Source organism: Anopheles arabiensis, chromosome 3, assembly GCF_016920715.1.
Source record: "Anopheles arabiensis isolate DONGOLA chromosome 3, AaraD3, whole genome shotgun sequence".
Lineage (NCBI taxonomy): Eukaryota > Metazoa > Arthropoda > Insecta > Diptera > Culicidae > Anopheles > Anopheles arabiensis.
This window is the reverse complement of record NC_053518.1, coordinates 56,316,109-56,332,540: the sequence shown is the minus strand read 5'-3', so window position 1 is coordinate 56,332,540 and position 16,432 is coordinate 56,316,109. Positions and strand designations below refer to the sequence as shown.

The 16,432-nt window shown below is 39.7% G+C and overlaps 3 protein-coding genes across 13 annotated transcripts in view; 1 reads left to right on the top strand and 2 right to left on the bottom strand.

Moving 5' to 3' along the window:
- Nucleotides 1–230: 230 nt before the first annotated feature.
- On the bottom strand, nucleotides 231–7,215 carry LOC120903689 (telomere-associated protein RIF1). 5 transcript variants are annotated; one of them, XM_040313261.1, is made up of 5 exons: nucleotides 7,035–7,215; nucleotides 5,940–6,802; nucleotides 5,514–5,871; nucleotides 5,244–5,422; nucleotides 231–5,060 (listed from the first exon to the last, which is right to left on the bottom strand). In XM_040313261.1, the coding sequence occupies exons 2-5, from the start codon at nucleotides 6,770–6,772 to the stop codon at nucleotides 404–406; spliced, it is 6,027 nt and encodes a 2,008-aa protein (XP_040169195.1). In that variant the 5' UTR covers nucleotides 6,773–6,802; nucleotides 7,035–7,215; the 3' UTR covers nucleotides 231–403. The 5 variants fall into 5 exon arrangements, with proteins under 5 accessions (XP_040169195.1, XP_040169192.1, XP_040169191.1 ...); XM_040313258.1 differs by having other exon boundaries at nucleotides 5,940–6,823; nucleotides 7,095–7,215; XM_040313257.1 differs by having other exon boundaries at nucleotides 7,095–7,215.
- Nucleotides 7,216–9,451: 2,236 nt separating this feature from the next.
- Nucleotides 9,452–12,773, top strand: LOC120903708 (calumenin). 3 transcript variants are annotated; one of them, XM_040313304.1, is made up of 5 exons: nucleotides 9,508–9,568; nucleotides 9,724–9,757; nucleotides 11,054–11,348; nucleotides 11,492–12,013; nucleotides 12,076–12,773. In XM_040313304.1, the coding sequence occupies exons 3-5, from the start codon at nucleotides 11,119–11,121 to the stop codon at nucleotides 12,299–12,301; spliced, it is 978 nt and encodes a 325-aa protein (XP_040169238.1). In that variant the 5' UTR covers nucleotides 9,508–9,568; nucleotides 9,724–9,757; nucleotides 11,054–11,118; the 3' UTR covers nucleotides 12,302–12,773. The 3 variants fall into 3 exon arrangements, with proteins under 3 accessions (XP_040169237.1, XP_040169238.1, XP_040169236.1); XM_040313303.1 differs by lacking the exon at nucleotides 9,724–9,757 and having other exon boundaries at nucleotides 9,452–9,568; XM_040313302.1 differs by lacking the exons at nucleotides 9,508–9,568; nucleotides 9,724–9,757 and adding an exon at nucleotides 10,165–10,758.
- Nucleotides 12,774–14,152: 1,379 nt separating this feature from the next.
- LOC120903706 (LIM/homeobox protein Lhx6-like) overlaps nucleotides 14,153–16,432 on the bottom strand; it is a 47,078-nt gene continuing 44,798 nt past the window's right edge. For all 5 annotated transcript variants that reach the window (XM_040313295.1, XM_040313299.1, XM_040313300.1 and 2 more), the window contains one exon: nucleotides 14,153–15,386. In XM_040313295.1, coding sequence (XP_040169229.1) covers nucleotides 14,943–15,386 — 444 coding nt within the window. In that variant the 3' untranslated portion in view covers nucleotides 14,153–14,942. The remainder of the gene's footprint in view (nucleotides 15,387–16,432) is intronic.

The following is a 16,432-nucleotide window of genomic DNA, read 5'->3' as shown; positions in this document are numbered from 1 at the left end:
GTACGCATCAAATTACCTATAAAAGAGAGCCTAAGTTACTAGCTAGAAGCTTATATGTTACAGGGTATTAATGCAAAATGTTCTTCGTATTTGTTGTGCTGATTACATAGACAGAATTCAGATTTCGTTACATTTAATTACTACCATGGAATCAAGAAGGTTTTTTGTACAGTATTGTTATGGCGTTGAATATTTTATCGTTTAAAGAAATTCAGTGGAAACCGAAAAAAAACAAGTACAATAAAAAGTTAATTATATTACAATAAATACTTAGCGTCATCTGAAACGACATAGTAAAATAATATTTTCTTCTAGTAGATATTGAAGGACTATTCGCAAATTTAATTCACCAACACGCACAGCAGCAGTTGTTGTCAAAATACGTAAATGAAGGCTGCAACGATCACTCTGAAGAGGAAGATTTGAAGTAATGTTCTAACAATGCCATGATCTCCAAACGACTTTTACGCGCTAGTCCTTGTTTCAACAACTGCTCCCGAAGATCTATTAACTTTGGACTATCTGTTTCAATGATGGGCAAGCTTAATAGATTTTCGTAAATGTTCTCTATTAACCGAATTGTCTCTTCTTTTTCGTTCTGTGGAACAGCAGGAGTTTTATCACCCGACGGTGCGTTGTACGCAGTATGCAACTGCTTGAATACATGATCCATCATCGCCAAGGTTGATAAACGTTCACAAACCTTAGCGTTGGAGTTTTCCTGTATGGCATGGTCCAGGAATTCCACCGAATGTCGCTCGGATAGCTCATCCAGCACTATGTCACGGGTTTTTGAATCATCCGACATTTTTGACGAAAGTTCCTTTGTTAAACTTCGAATTGTCTTTGTTTTTTCCAACGTTTTTCCAGCCGCAATGTAGCGCTCAAACATATCATCCAGTGAGTAACGGTTCATCACATGCTCCAAAACGGCATCCTCAGAAGGGAAAATGTGTTTACTCTGTGTTTCATTAGATTTTTCTAAAATTTCTGAGAATCCTTGCTGCTTGTTGAATGGACCTAATGTTTTCTGTTCTTTTCCATCGTCTATTTTTGATTTCGAATTAGATTTGTTTTCATTTCCATCCACATCCATACAGTCAGAGGAGACCTGCAGCGCGGTCATATTATTCGTACCATCATGCATCATGAACTCGTGCTCATCCAACGATTCCGGCGAAGATGTTAGCTCCTCTTCCTCACCTTCCATATTCTCGTCATTCGGTGCATTCTCGGAGATCGCGGCATCCGTTTTCTTTGCTGCATTTGTCTGCTCGTTGGTAAAGTTTTGCAGTTCTGAAATGCTATCTGATTTGCTTTTACGTCTCATCAGAAACTTTGCCCTATCAGCTGACGACATAATGTTGCTGTTTAGTTGCAGACTGCGACTCACCGATGCTGGACGACACTCTTCCACTTGTCGAATATATTCCTTGGTAAGAGATACAGGAGGATCGTGAAAACTTACGCGTTTTCGCTTGTTAACCGGTGAATCAATATCATCACCACTCTCATCCTGGTTGTGCCTACGTTTCAGTATGCTACCTGCTGGCGATGCTTGTGGTGAAGGAAGTACTTTCGAGAAAACCAAGTACTGGGATGGATTATTGTGACTCATTTCCTCTCTTTCTTTCAACGTTTCTAAGGCTGTGCTGTCATCAACTGGTGCTGAAGAAGCGGCACTCCCCACAATGGCTCTCTTGCGCATCATGAGACGGTTTGCGGTAGCTGATGATTGGCCTCCCTTCGGTGTCGATGCATTTTGGGGAGGAGTGTTCGGTTTTGGAGATTGATCGGTTTGTTGGTTGCGAATCAAATTGATCAGTTGTGCACCACGCCCACCCATACCGATCATACTTGTCCTTGGACTTCGTGTAATAGAGGGCTGCTGCTGACGGCGAGCTTTAAGTCCACTACCCGATCCTGAAGGAGTCTGCGGTGTTGGGTCGGGCTTAGTGCGACGGGACATAAGAGGTGTTTGTACGGGTGTGTTGCTGGTTGCAATTATTTCCCGTTCTCTACCAACAATCCGTCCAGATGAACGTCTATCAGCGCTACCGGCCAACTCTCCACTATCCACGCATTTAGTCATGGTACCTTTCTCTTCCGAAATTGGAGAAATATTCAATGTACTATTCAACAAATCGGCATTCCTATCTTCCACACCGGCAAGATCTGGCGATGATACTATGCTACGATTGAGCGACTTATTCAGCGGCTCCATCTCCTCGTCCAAATTCTTAATAGGAGAAAGTTGTTCCATGCCAAGTTCTGATTGTTCACGGGTGGATTGCTCTACAGATATCATCGGTTGTTCTGGACACATCTTAGGGGTGCAATCGGCATTCGTATCTACATGCGTGGCAGGAGTAAGGTGTGATGCACGATGTTCTTCGGATGGTTGTGATTGCTGTGCATTGCAGCTAGAAAGTTTCTCGTCGTTTTGCGTTACCATCGCTGAGCTGATGGGATGAGAGATGTCTTTTGGTTCACTTCCATCGACGTCCTGCAATGGCTTTCCGAGATTTACAATCGGTTCCAACACAACTAATGGACTAAACCGTGCAACCTTGGGGCTAGACAAACCGCTCCGATTCTCAACTAGTTTACATTCATCTTTGTCATTAGTGGTGCTGTTCGACGAGCTGCCGATCTGTAGCGCTTCTCTCATTGCGTTATTGCAGGCATCATTAGTGTTTTTCGATGGCGTACCTTTGCACATTATTTCTTGCTTATGAATTGATCTGGAGGGACTGTATAATAATGTTGTCACATTCTTATTTTCCAACAATTTCTTTGGCGAAAAAGCAACCAACTTGCCAATGTTCTGCTTGTTATCTTCCAGAGACAGCCGAGAGGAGCGTCTGTTTGGGGACAGCATAACGGTTGGACTTGTTACTACAGCATTTTGTTGTTCACAAGCAGAACTCGTTGAAGAACTTTGTTGGTGTGTTTCCGGTTTCGTAGTGCTGTCATCGGAGGCAATCCCTTTATTAGGTGATTCTTTTGTTTCTGCCGGTACAGTTACCCCAGTTTCTTTTTTTTGATTCGGAAGTACAGAATTGTCTGATTCATTATTTTGTACGTCGTTTACTTTAGTGCCTGTGCTAGTATCAGAAGCATTCATTTCTTTGATGGGCGATAGATGAGGGGTTTCGTTTTGCAGCGTGATCTCTTCAGTTTGCTTCATTTCCGTGCTTGGCGCCGGTGGGGCGATTGTTTTTTCTTTCGGTTCTTGAGCTTTTGGCTTTGCAAAGGATGTTCTTCTGTTAGTCGTTTCAGATGAGTCGGATTGAGATGATTCGATTACATCATCTGATACATCAGCTTTGGATTGATGTTGACTCGACGAAGACGGCGTTGAATTGGTAGCTTGTTCGTCATTGTCAAACTTTAACAGTTTTCTAGACATTCGCCTTTCTCGTTGTTGTGTTCCTTTCGATTTAACTGCCTTTGACGCAGAAGCACTCTTGGTGTCGTGGTTTATAATTTCACCATTATTTCTTTTTTTCTCGTTCCCCATTTTTTGACTCGACATACTTTTCCGTCTTGTGGTTCTTGTTTCCAATAATTCCGAATGCCGGGTGCGTGACAAATTCATCACATTAAGATTTTTACCTTCCACTGTGTCGATGCGCAGTTGATCTAAAATAGATTTTCTTCGGTTTTGTTGCTTTTCCGCCGTCTTGTCTTCCTCTGATTCGGTTTGCCCCTCCTTTTCTAAGGATGTTACAGATTGGTCACGCAGAACATTCCCATTGTTGTTTTCTTTATCTAAACGGTGCGTGTTGGAATCACATGCACTGTCCGTTGTCGTCGATATAAGTGGATCGCTTTCTACTGTCGATAAAGTTTCTATGATTTCTTTTGCTGCAATACTGCTTTCTACCGGGTTTGGAGGCGCGTTGTCAACAGTGGTTACAGCAGCGGTAGCTTTAGTACGTTCCTGTTTTAACGAAGCAACACCCTTACTTGGTGTCCACGGTTTTATAACGAAACTGTCTTGCGATTGGCTCATATCGTTGTACAATGCAGGAATATCTGTTCGCTTCTCCATCATTTTTTCCCGTTGATGTTCAGTTAGCATTTCCGGTTGGAACTTCCATACCTTTTCTATCACCACGAACTCATCGTCAGGTGTTTTACGTGTTGGAGTTTTGGTGTTGCTAATGTTACCTTCACAGGCGATCATACGCTTTTTCATTTCCGCAGTTTTCCAACCCTTTTTTAAATCCTCTGGTAAATCTAATAAGGTCTTGAGTAACATTTTGTAATTCCATTTCACATCATTGGACTGAGAGATCAAATCCGTAGTCATTTCCTTCAGAAGCATTTTGTTGGATACAACTTTAAGTGTTTTTTTCACTTCGTTCATAGCCAACCCATTTTCATTCGAAACCAGCTCGTTAATTGCATTCCTTATCGGTAACACCAAGATCAATATATCTCTGGCGTCCAATTTTTCCAAAAGTTCCCGGAAGCAACGTACCATTACCTCCACGCGATCCAGATTCGATTTGTAGGCGAGCCCTTTTCTAGAAACATCTTTAAAAAGCTCCAACACTTTTACGGGTGGACTTGTAGCTTCGAAGTGCGCTGGCAGTGACTGTATTATGTAACAGAAGAAATCTGCCAGAACTGCGAGATTGTAACCATGCTTTGCGACCGTCATGGCTTTTATCATTTCGCAGAATGTATTTTTTAATTCGCAACATTTTGAGTCATGCTTTACCACTGCATCATACAGCTTAGTCCAGAGTTCCTTCACGTTCTCAACTAAAAGTAGCTGGTCATATTCCAATGGGTACAGTAAAAAGGACATCACTGTGGTTTGATGAGCTAGAAATCCTTCCGAATCGGCACTCATTTGATCAGCAAGATGATTTCCCAACAGTATGTAAATGCGAGTTCGTATCGTGCGAAACTGAATGCTGTTATTGGTACTGTTTTTGTCTTGATGGGAAATGTATTGGATAGTTTTCTGAAGCATGTCCCAATACGCGTTTTGAGCGGAGTATCTTTTCAGATCAAATAAGCAGTTTGTTATTTCTTCACTTTTCCTGTAAGACAATAAGTGGATTTGTTTGGGGAGTTAGATAAAAAAAATCAAAAAATAAAAATATGTAAAACAAATTTATCTTTTTACATTTAATTTAGTTTAATAAAATTTAATACGGAGAACAGCATCACAGAACTGATCTACATGATTTTTTTTAACTATTTTAAAATAAAAATATACTCACGAATCAGGAAACGGAAGATGAGAGTTTAACACAAATGGCATAATCATCTGATAATTAAACATCAACTGCTCTGGTGAATCGTATCCAATTTTGACGTGAAGTAAATCACTCTCCGCAATGATTAACAATGTATCATACAGTAGATCACGAAGGGCAGTGTCGTGCTTGGAGTTAAGACACTGCAATAACAACAACAAAAAAAGTCCCATGTGAAATTAAAATCTCCATTCGGGTATATTACACCGCAACGGGATGGGTGGATTTTCTTACCAGTTTTAAAAGCGCGTTCATGTCCTCTTTGATCCACTGCAACATATCATTTTTGGGAATCGTTTTCTCATTTTGAATGCGTCTTATCAAATTATTCCAAACACATCTGTTAACTGCTCTATAATCAAGATGCTGCATTTCTGAGAGCAGTACAGTACACTCAATACAGGAATCAATTATTAATTTTGCTTTTGTCGAAAACAGCATATCAGAAATGGCCATTTCAGTTTGAGGGAATTCAAAAGATAGTGTTGAACCACTATTGTCCGGACAGGTAAGTAGCGTTTTACAAATATCCGTGGCTGGTCCTAGAAGATGAATTAACGCAATGCCTGATAGTTGTTTGATAGACTGATACCTAAAATAAATTAATTTAAAAAACTGTAAAACTTGAGTGCACTTTTGCAAACATCGTGATTTACTTACATTTTACCCGGAGCACCGAGCTCTTTATATGATTCATCAAAATAATAGCACAAGGGCGTCTTAAATGAAGGTCCAAAACAGAAGTATATAAATGGTTCAAAAATCGTTTCGGCCATAGTGTCCAATTGCGGACGTAGTTGGCATAGCAGGTACCACCAGATGTCAAATTTTTTCAATGCAATTGTTTCCGTTTTGGATTTGGAGCTTTTCAGCGGAATGCATATCAACTTCACCCGTTTAGGTATGTTGATCTGTTTGTTATTGGCAAAGATTTCAACCAGTAACCTCCAGCAATCAAATGATTGTTCCCGGATTGATAGCTCTGGAGAACGAAATCCAGCTTCAACGATCGATAAGAACATGTTTATGATTGTCGAGCCCTGGCAAAGATCTCGATTCATAATTCGCACCAGAACCGACCATACCCGATGCCAGTTGGGATCCTTCTCGCTGCGGGCTATATCCAGCAGGGATGTGTATTCCTTGCTGACTATCTCTCGTAATTCACTCCATGATGAATGATCTTGATAGTCCGTGGTACGGATGTGGACCACAGCAGACTCAAATGCATCCAGAGCTAGCTCTCTAGTTTTAGCCTTTTCTTCGAACATCAGGCGCCCAACATCGATGAGCCAAAATTTAAGTTCATCCTTTTCGATGCTGCGCTTTTTTTCGCATTCTTTCTTGTCGGATTCTTCCGCTGCGGTACAACATACTGTTTTAAGCTCGATCAAGATGCTATCAAGTTCATCATAGGATGCCAAACGTAGAGCTTCCCGTAGACGATCATAAAGCTCATGGCCAGGTAGGGAGTGGTGGTGGCTTGGAGTCATCGTTTCACACGTTTACAGTTCCCGGCCTCTCTGGAAAAGTGGAATTAGCAACTGCGAATGTTGTAAGATTCATTTGCACAGACTAAGGATTGCTTCAAAGATTGACAACTGAATCAGACAACTGAGATCAGACAACTAAAATCTAATTCGACCATTCGGTCTTAACATTGCTTCAGTCATGTATGATAAAAAGAAAACAAAGGATGGAACCTTCTCTTTCACACTAGCACCGTACCCAGTCCTACAACCATCTTCAAGGTACCTTTTAAAAACACCACTTGCAAGCTAATAAAACCGGTACCTTCGACATTGTTTCAATTACCTATGCTTCGGGAAATAGAAGAACTATCACAATCCACACAATTCGTTGTTTTAACCACGTAAAAACAAAATTCTTTCCACTGCTATTATAATCCGCACTATCAGGGAGTAAACAATTATTGGCGCGCATGAGCTGCAATAAACACAAGGTTTATAGAAGTTGGAAGTTAGAACAGATGTCTTGACCTTTCTGCTATGCAGTTTTCGAACATTCCCAAGTAACCGTCCAAATAGACATACAGCGACAACGCCGCGCGTGACAAAAAGTAGCTCAGTTTTGCAAACAGAGCTACTCGTCGCGCGCGGAAATTTTGCTTCATCCGAAATAATCGAATTATCTAGTTTTTTTACAAGCCAGATAAATGCCAAACACAAAAAAATAGATTTGAACACATTTTAACCTATTTTTGTGTTGTTTCAAATATAAAACAAGTTGGTTGACTGAGTCAAATGAGATACTTTGATCTACACAGAGGGAAATTTAGAGCTATTTTTCGTCACGCGCGACGTTTTCGCTGTATGTCTAACTGAACGGTAACACTGTTTCTACACGACACCTTTTTTACGATAGGCGCTAGTAAGACGTCATTTAAAAAAAGGACGCAAGCGCAATTGTATTTTGGTTCTGTACGACCACTGCTTCTATGATCCTCCCGTCGGCGAGCGAAATCCTAACGAAATTGTTATTAGCATACTTCTGGTGCGCCAAACATCAATTTCACACAAATTAAACTTAAAGGCAGGGGTAGATTGCCCGTACTCGCTAGCGTAATTTATATTTTCCCTAGCGCATGTGGCGTCGGCTGGTGGAAGTTTTTTATAGTAATCGATGGAATGGTCGAGCCGGACTTCAAAATTAAATACAGTAGAACGACGATTTTCCGGGGACGGTGGCGACTTAACCGTGCGCATGAACTTGACAGTTGGTCTATAGCGGCGAAATTTTTCTGCGATGGAACGGTTACCAAAAAAAAATTTTATGCAGCAATCTAGTGTCTAGTGATATTTTTTAACATCATTTTTGACAAAAGACAATTGTTAAATATATTGTTATTGATTCAAAAAATATTCTACTGATGATTTATCGATTAGTTTAATACGAATCTCTAGAAAAACTAGTGATTTTTAAATTTTGTTCATGAATTTGACATTTTTGGACCATTATTCGTGGAATTCATTTAATCGGCATTCCGGTCACGAGCTGCCCGGATAATCGACGTTCTACCACTGACAAACCGACGTGACACTTCGAACAAAATGAGCTTCAAAAGTTGTCTCCTTATTTCAAATGAAAATACGTTCTTCGCAAATTCCAATGCTTATTGTTTTATGTACTTCTTATATCTTGTTCATTGATTTGGAAACTTATAAAATGATTTTCCTGGGTGTTTTGTCCAATAATTCTCACAAAACCGTGCCTCACACTTCCTTCGCATGTATTTAGAAAAGTTGTTTAAATCGAAGCAGCAGTGAACAGAGCTTACTTTGACAGAAGTGATCGCCTCACTAGTAAATGACAGTACTTTCGTGTGGGACACTTTTGTAACGCCAGTGTCACGTCGGTTTGTCGGTGGTTCTACTGTAGTTTTTTCATCGTTTTTTTGTCACGAAAATGGTTGACATGCATGCAAAACATGTGCGTCTTCCTTTTACAAAACTTTTCTCCTCCGTATTAGGCTGGAAATAGACGAACCGAGATCATCGCGGTACTGCGAAAATCGCGTATGACTTGAGCTGTCAATTTTGTTATAAAATCTGACAGAAAGCCGAGATAATCGCGGTTCGTGTAAGGAACCATCCGAGGTCTGGTGACGATAGAATGTGCCAAGAAGAAATATTTTTCTATCAATTTGCGAATCAAATTATTTATTTAACATATTTCATGCAAAATAAAATACAAAACTCATTTCTCGACACGAGTTTTCACACAAAACCGCCAGAAAAAGTAAAAATAATCGGTTCGCGCTTCCCCGAAAATCTCAGCAATACCGAAGTTGAGTATCTCTGCGAAACAGCAGGCGCGATTGGAGGCGTGGAAGATTTGACAGCTCTATTGTTATACAACTGTTATAAACAAGGCGCGAATTTCGCGGTACCGCGATGATCTCGGTTCGTCTATTTCCAGCCTTAAGTAATAAAAATAGAAAAATAACTTCACGAGAATTCCACGCAAAATTGACAAATATTTGAGCATTGTATTGCTCCCGTTGTCTTGCGCCATGCCGTTGTATGGCAACAGCGAAATTCGCTCATCGCCAAGATGTGTAGACTTTATATTCGAAAATGCAGCTTATTTTATTGCAGCTTATGTATCTTGGTCGCGGTTTTGACGCAATCTGTCATTCATCATCAGCACAATGTCATTTTATAAATCGTATGAGACCTCTACCTATTCATTATTCTTGTGTTTACAAATATGAAAGTGTCGTGATTGGTGAATAGAAAATTATTTCAATGTAAATTGCCGGTAGAGTTGTAAGTATTTACCTATTTACTTTTTTTATTTAATTATTCACTTGCATATTGGCAAACAAATTTAAATATCTCAATGTCAAATTCGATATTAGCTTCGTTATGTTTAATTATTAGTCAAAAAAAATCTCTTTTACTATGTTGTACATATCTTACAGTGAAAAAGTGGCGTGTTATTAGTGCTATTCATACGTAAGTGATATTGAAAATCTTTGAATAAAACATTTCCCTTGTTCATTTTGTATAATGGTTCTTCGAAATGCTCAAGATGGCTTGGTATTCCACGTAGCGCTGGTTGTGCCGAATCGGCTGTTATTTTTATGCCACTAACACCATCTGGAATTGTGGAATTGTGAGTGAACTATTTTTCGTGTTATTTGCCTACACGGATACCGCCGCCTCCGTTGTGTTCATCGTGCGCTACACATGGTTTTTCCATCATCCGGCACCACATGCAACAGATTCCCCCAGCATGCAGATGACTGGCACTGTGAGCAAAATGAATCCCCCCCCCCTACTCTCGTACTCTCAGTCGAAAATAATGAAAGAATTTGTGTTGTGTTATTTTTTTTACAATTTTCTTTCTTTTATCTAGAAAATATGGCTTAAAATACGTGTTGCTTTGTAGCATTTTCTAAACAAACATTAACCTGCAGTAACATAAAGAAAGCAAGAAGTTTACAGCGAACGAGCATTCAAAATGTTGGCGATTTGATGGAAGGAAACTGCAAGTTTTTCCCGTTACAGTGTACAGCAAGATACGCTTATCGCTCCAAGAGCCGGCAGTAATAACACCAATACCAACGGGTCGCATTACATCAGCATAGGCGTTCATGCGGTGAAGAGTCATATTCTGCTGCATGTCGCTTTGGCCATTGGTCGACCGATGTTTGAACCGACGAAGTTTTCTTCTCGTCTTGGTTTACTTCCGCTTATGCTCATTTAACCCGTCTATCGTCTCCCGTGGACCGCCGACGCAACGTGGTTTATGTTTATTTGAAGAAGCAGTACAGAATTTAGTTTTAGTTCAGCATCCACACAAGGCACATCAGAACGGTGTTAATTCTGTTACACGTCCAGGCCTCATATATTTCGTTATTGTAGTGTCATTATGAATAGATTTTACCTATAAGAGGAGTTCTTTTCTGTGGTAAACTCCAAGTTCGTGTGACTCAATATAGAGGCTCAATATAGTAAGTTCTATTTCACATTATTTGCATCCTTCTGGTTATTGGACAGTCTTGATTTACGGGATATGACGTGGCCTAATTTGACACACTGTTTTAACGTTTATGGCGCTCTTTACTGAATGGTCCAAGCTTAGTGATCTTTAGAATTGATATTAGTTATTTTTTCTGAAGCTGGTACTAATTGTTACTTTGACAATGCTCATATGTTGTCGAATGCTGCACATGTAATTAAAAATGAAGTTAACACATTTCTAGTTCTAATGCTTGGAGATCATCCATTTTCTTTGGCCGTTTCCAGCATTTTTAGGTGAATTGAACGCAAACGGAAACTACACCCGAAAAAGTCCATCCTAAACAATAACAATGAAAACGATGTTCGTATTCGCAATGAGCATCTGCTTGTTGTTCAACTACGCCGTGTCTGCTATCCCAAAGCCGGAGGAAAAACGAGTGTTGGATCATGATCCCCTAAGCCATGCGCAACATTATCAAAACGATGAGCATAACAAACAGTACGATCACGAAGCATTTCTTGGCGAAGATGCTAAAACGTTTGATCAGCTCGAAGCGGACGAAAGCAGAAGACGCTTGGGGTAAGTAAACGCGAGCCGACGCACAATATGGTAAGCTTGGATAGATGGGAATTAATCGCGTAATCACGTCGCGCCGCGTAGCATGCATTAAAGTGCAACAATTGTGTCGCTAATTGGTTAAAATGATTTCACTATTTCGCCAGACTCATCGTAGATAAAATAGACAGAGACAATGATGGGTTCGTTAATATGTCTGAGCTGAAAGCGTGGATTCAGTACACACAGAGGCGCTACATCGACGATGATGTCAACCGTCAGTGGAAGACGCATAATCCGAACAACACGGAGAAGGTGCACTGGGACACATACCGCAAGAATGTGTATGGATTCCTGGACGAGCTTGCGGCGCAGGAACCGGACCATCCGAGCGATGAACATTTTTCCTACCGCACTATGATGAAGCGCGACCGACGCCGCTGGAGCATTGCGGATCGTGACGGAGATGATGAACTCACGAGGGAAGAGTTTACCGATTTTCTCCATCCCGAGGAAAGCAGTCACATGCGCGACGTTGTAGTAACGGAGACCATCGAGGACATTGACAAGGATAGTGACGGAAAGGTGTCAGTCGAAGAGTACATTGGCGATATGTATCGGCAAGGTGAACAGAATGAAGAAGAACCGGATTGGGTAAAACACGAACGCGAAACCTTTACCAACTTCCGGTATGTATGGTTACACAAAAAGGTGCGAAACCGTCTTACCCTGTTGATATTTTACATTGCAGTGACAAAAATAAGGATGGCTTCATGGACAACCAGGAGGTGAAAGATTGGATCACTCCGGCGGACTTTGACCATGCGGAAGCCGAAGCCCGTCATTTGATCTACGAGGCAGACTCTGACGCAGATGAAAAGCTAACAAAGGAGGAAATTATTGAAAAGTACGACCTGTTTGTCGGGTCGCAGGCGACCGATTTTGGTGAGGCTTTAACGCGGCACGACGAATTTTAGGCAAAAAGAAAAGAAATTATGATCCAAGTTTTCCATTCATTCGTGACGAGATTGAATATTTTCGTATACGAATACATATTTCTTTGAATTGATATTTAACAGCGACATGTCTTAGTGCGATTACGGAAGGCATTCGATTGCGACTGACAAATTTAACATACTCTTTTGTTTGCCATTCAAAAATAGCAAAAGCACTGCTGGTAAAGAAATGTAGTGAATAGGATTAATAATTATTTCTTCGAAGAATGAGATCTGATCATCGATATGAATATATCGTTCTATGCTTTTCTAACATTTAGTTTAACTATTAATATCTTTACATAGGTTTAACAAATCGTACCATTTATGTTCGCCTTAGCCAAAAGCCTTGGGCAAGCTACTAAGATCAACTAAAAATGTGAAATATATTCAATTTGTAAACAAAATCTAGAAGAAAGCATGTTTATAATTGAATAAACAACATTGGACCGAATTAAGCGTTTATATCAAATTATTGCCATTAGCTGATCGCTCCTTTGCTGGCTACAAATTGACAATTGGGTCGAACGACAATCAACAATCACTTGTGTATATTTCAGAGCAGAAAGTCGATACCTATAATGTTGTGACTTACATGTATGTGGTGTTCTTTCCGTGGTTCTTATTGTTCGCATTAAATGAACCGCCATGTCACCGCTAGTATGCTGTAAAGAATCGCATACAATTGGAGTCAATGTAAGCGAGTTTCTTCATAGATGACAATTTTATTGTTACTTTTAGATTGCAGTTATTATTGAAATCGTATTTACATTGGCTTTCATTACTATATAAGTGTGCGAATTATTGTTAGGTGTAGTTCTCAGGTCAAACTTGTTTTTACATCCGAGTGCAATGTTCTTCTTATAATATTCGATTTGTTAAAAAAAAACCTTTTACACATTACCTATGCTTGGAACATGTCATTGCTACAGTGTCTTCCTTTTCCATCGTATAGTAATACATACTGGCACGACTATCCGCATAGCATGTTTACATGTTCTGTGTAAATCGTAATGTATTTACGGGCTGCTACAGCTACTGCAAGTCTCCGAGGTTGTGTTTATTTAGTATTTTATATTAGTCTGCCTAAAATAGTTCTTAGAGTAGCTCTTCGCTTAGTTGTGATTTGAATTACGTGTAAAGCAAGCAAACTGTACATAGTCTGGTCATTTTATTTTCTAATCGTTTGCCTTTATCAAAGCAAATAGTAAACTGACGTTGCTTAAAACAAATACATACTTGGCGCCGTACTTCTGCTACTACGAGCATAGCATGAAATACTTTTACTACACCGCTGTACCTAGACAATAATTTAACAGTTTTTACATTACTATACACGGAACAAAATATGAATCTGGGATATGTTTAAAAAGAGGATATAGCAGAACAAAATGTGCAATTGATGGGATTAGGATCGAACAATTAAAGCAGTTAAAGAAAAGAGGAAAAAATCAACATTGAAGAAGAGCGTGTTCGCTTCCCGTCCAGACATTATTCCCATATGCAGAACCAACTATCCAGTTATGCTGCGGTACTTTGTGAAGGAAAAGTTATTACACTTTTGTATTTCAACGTTACGGAGCGGCCAAGAGGTTTATTGAAGAGTCTGCCGAAATGAAACTGGTTCTTGTAAAACCGGACGCAGCTTGGTTCTCGTTCATGCACTACCTTCCGGATGCATGGACTCACTGACTATTCCGTCATGATGTATAATTATGTCAAGTAAGTCTACATTAATCTGGTTATCTCTGCGTAGATCGTATGCGCCAAGAAGGAGAGACACGTATCTGGAATGCTAACGTGCGTGGAAGTGGGAAAAAGAACACGTTGTTCTTCAAACTATTTATTCAACAATTTATTACTGCGAAATAATACATATGAATATTTCGATAACATTGTAAAGTATTCGACATAGTTATCACTATGCACTGAACTTTTTGTCGATATAGTTTTATAAAAATAATGATAAACTAAGGAATGTAATGGGACTTAAAATAATGGGCCAGTGGAAAGTTTTCAACGGTACAAAAAAATTTAAAAAATAATCAGCACGTACTTCATAATGCAGGACAGTCTTTGGAAGACCCAGATTAATAGAGTTATTGGTGATAGTGAGGGCGAAAGTCGTTTCGATTAATTATTTCCTTGCGTATGGACATGTGAAGTCCGTTGATAAACCTTTGATATTTATTATATTTGCCACCGGATTTGTATTACCTGCGGTACCGTGCTTTCCTATTTTTTCGCCGTTACGCTGCCATTCGCCAGTGTATTGTGATAAGGCGTTCGCTATCATATTATATAGATAATAAATTGGAGCAAGAAAAGAAGATTGCATTCCTTTTATCTATAATGAAAAGCATAGGAACGAAATTGAGCCTATATTCAACCAAGAGAAACTCTTATTTAGCTGCTGGATTCCCTGCTATGAAAACTGTTGGCTCATCTAATTTGACTAGAACTTTTGAGTTGAGTACATAGAGTCGCCTTCCAATAATTACGTAAAAGTTTGCAACGTAAAAATGCACCAAACTTAACTTTTCCGTTACCGCGTTACTGTCGCAAACAAAAAACATTCTTTTGTGCATCATCAGCACATTTTGGTAATGCCCGAAATCAAACGTCATTGATTGTTGGACATTTCGAACGTTTCTGAATCGGGACTTCCATAGCCGCTGGAACCATCGTCTCGATGTGGACCCGGGTTGCTTGGATGATGATGATGATGCTGTTGTTGTTGCTGCTGCTGCTGCTGTGGGTGTTGCGGCTGTTGTGTGGAATGTTGCTGCTGAAGATTGCTACTTCCGGGCTGGATTTGATGCATTGAGGACGAAGTAGCTGGTAAGCAGGATGGATGTGATTCGCACGTTGTTGGTGCTATCGACGTTGCCGATGATGTAGTCGCTACCGCAACTGTTGCAGAGGGTTGTTGTTGTTGAGATGGTGATTGTTGGTGCTGCTGTTGTTGTTGTTGGACCAATCCGGCCTTTTCTGCTACGTATGGAGATCGATTAATACTGGTTGGTGGCAAACGTCCGGCACTCGCGAGATGGTTTTCTCCAGTGGGCTACGGTTTTGCATGGATTTCGATTCATTTCAGACAACAGGCAGAGCGCAAAAGAAGGAAAAGAACAAAAAATGTACATATTTAATTAAGGCGAAACATCGTTAAACATTTTTACATTATTTATGCTTTTATATGAGGAATGCAGGGATTGCACAAGAAATGGTTATAATCAAGGGAGAAAGAGTAAGAGAGGAGAGAGAGAAAGAGAGGAGATGGAGAGAGAGTGTGAGAGAGAGAGAGAGAGAGAGAGAGAGATAGAGAGAAAGAGAGAGATAGGGGGGGAGGGGGGGAGACTGCGGAACAATGCTATATATTACGAAGGAGTGCGAAAAAGGGGAGCTGAATATTAAAGAATGGAAACGAACGAAAATGAGTAAATATAGGACTCGTTTTAATTAGGATTGTAAAATGTAAGGAGAGAAAGATGTGACAATATTTAAAAAAAGAACACGAATGAAAAAAATAAAAATCCTTTTTAAAACTAAATACTCAAATACGTGCATAATCTGCTAAAAATGCATTACAAGTTTTTCTTTTCTTTTTGGAATTAGGGCAAGGTAAAAGAAGTACTCGACATTAATCAATACTTCACAGCTTACACTATTTTTCTCCAAACTTTCAATTATTTTCGTAACACGAATCCTTTTTTTCCTCTTCATTTTCGCATGTAAATATGAAGAGTGAGTACTAATTATTTAGCGAAATGGTTTTCCAGTGTTTTATTTGTCGTACGTTGCCGTGTACAGGTTCCTTCTTGTAGCTAAACACACACCGAGTTCCATTGCACTCCATTCCACTTTATCGCTAGATCTGTTCTCTGTGTATTCTAATTATAAATTTTTAATTATCTGCAAAAGATTAAAGATGCACAAGAAAAGTTATTATCCTGTTTATAATTAATTTTCTTTTGTGCTCTCAAAATGAAGGCGTATGCGCGCTAATTTGCGTTGAGCTTTTTAGCTTATGTTCACAATAAATGTGTATCCGTTTTGTTGACCACTGCCTTTTTATTCTTTTAGTTACCTATTTTACCCCGTTTTACTTTA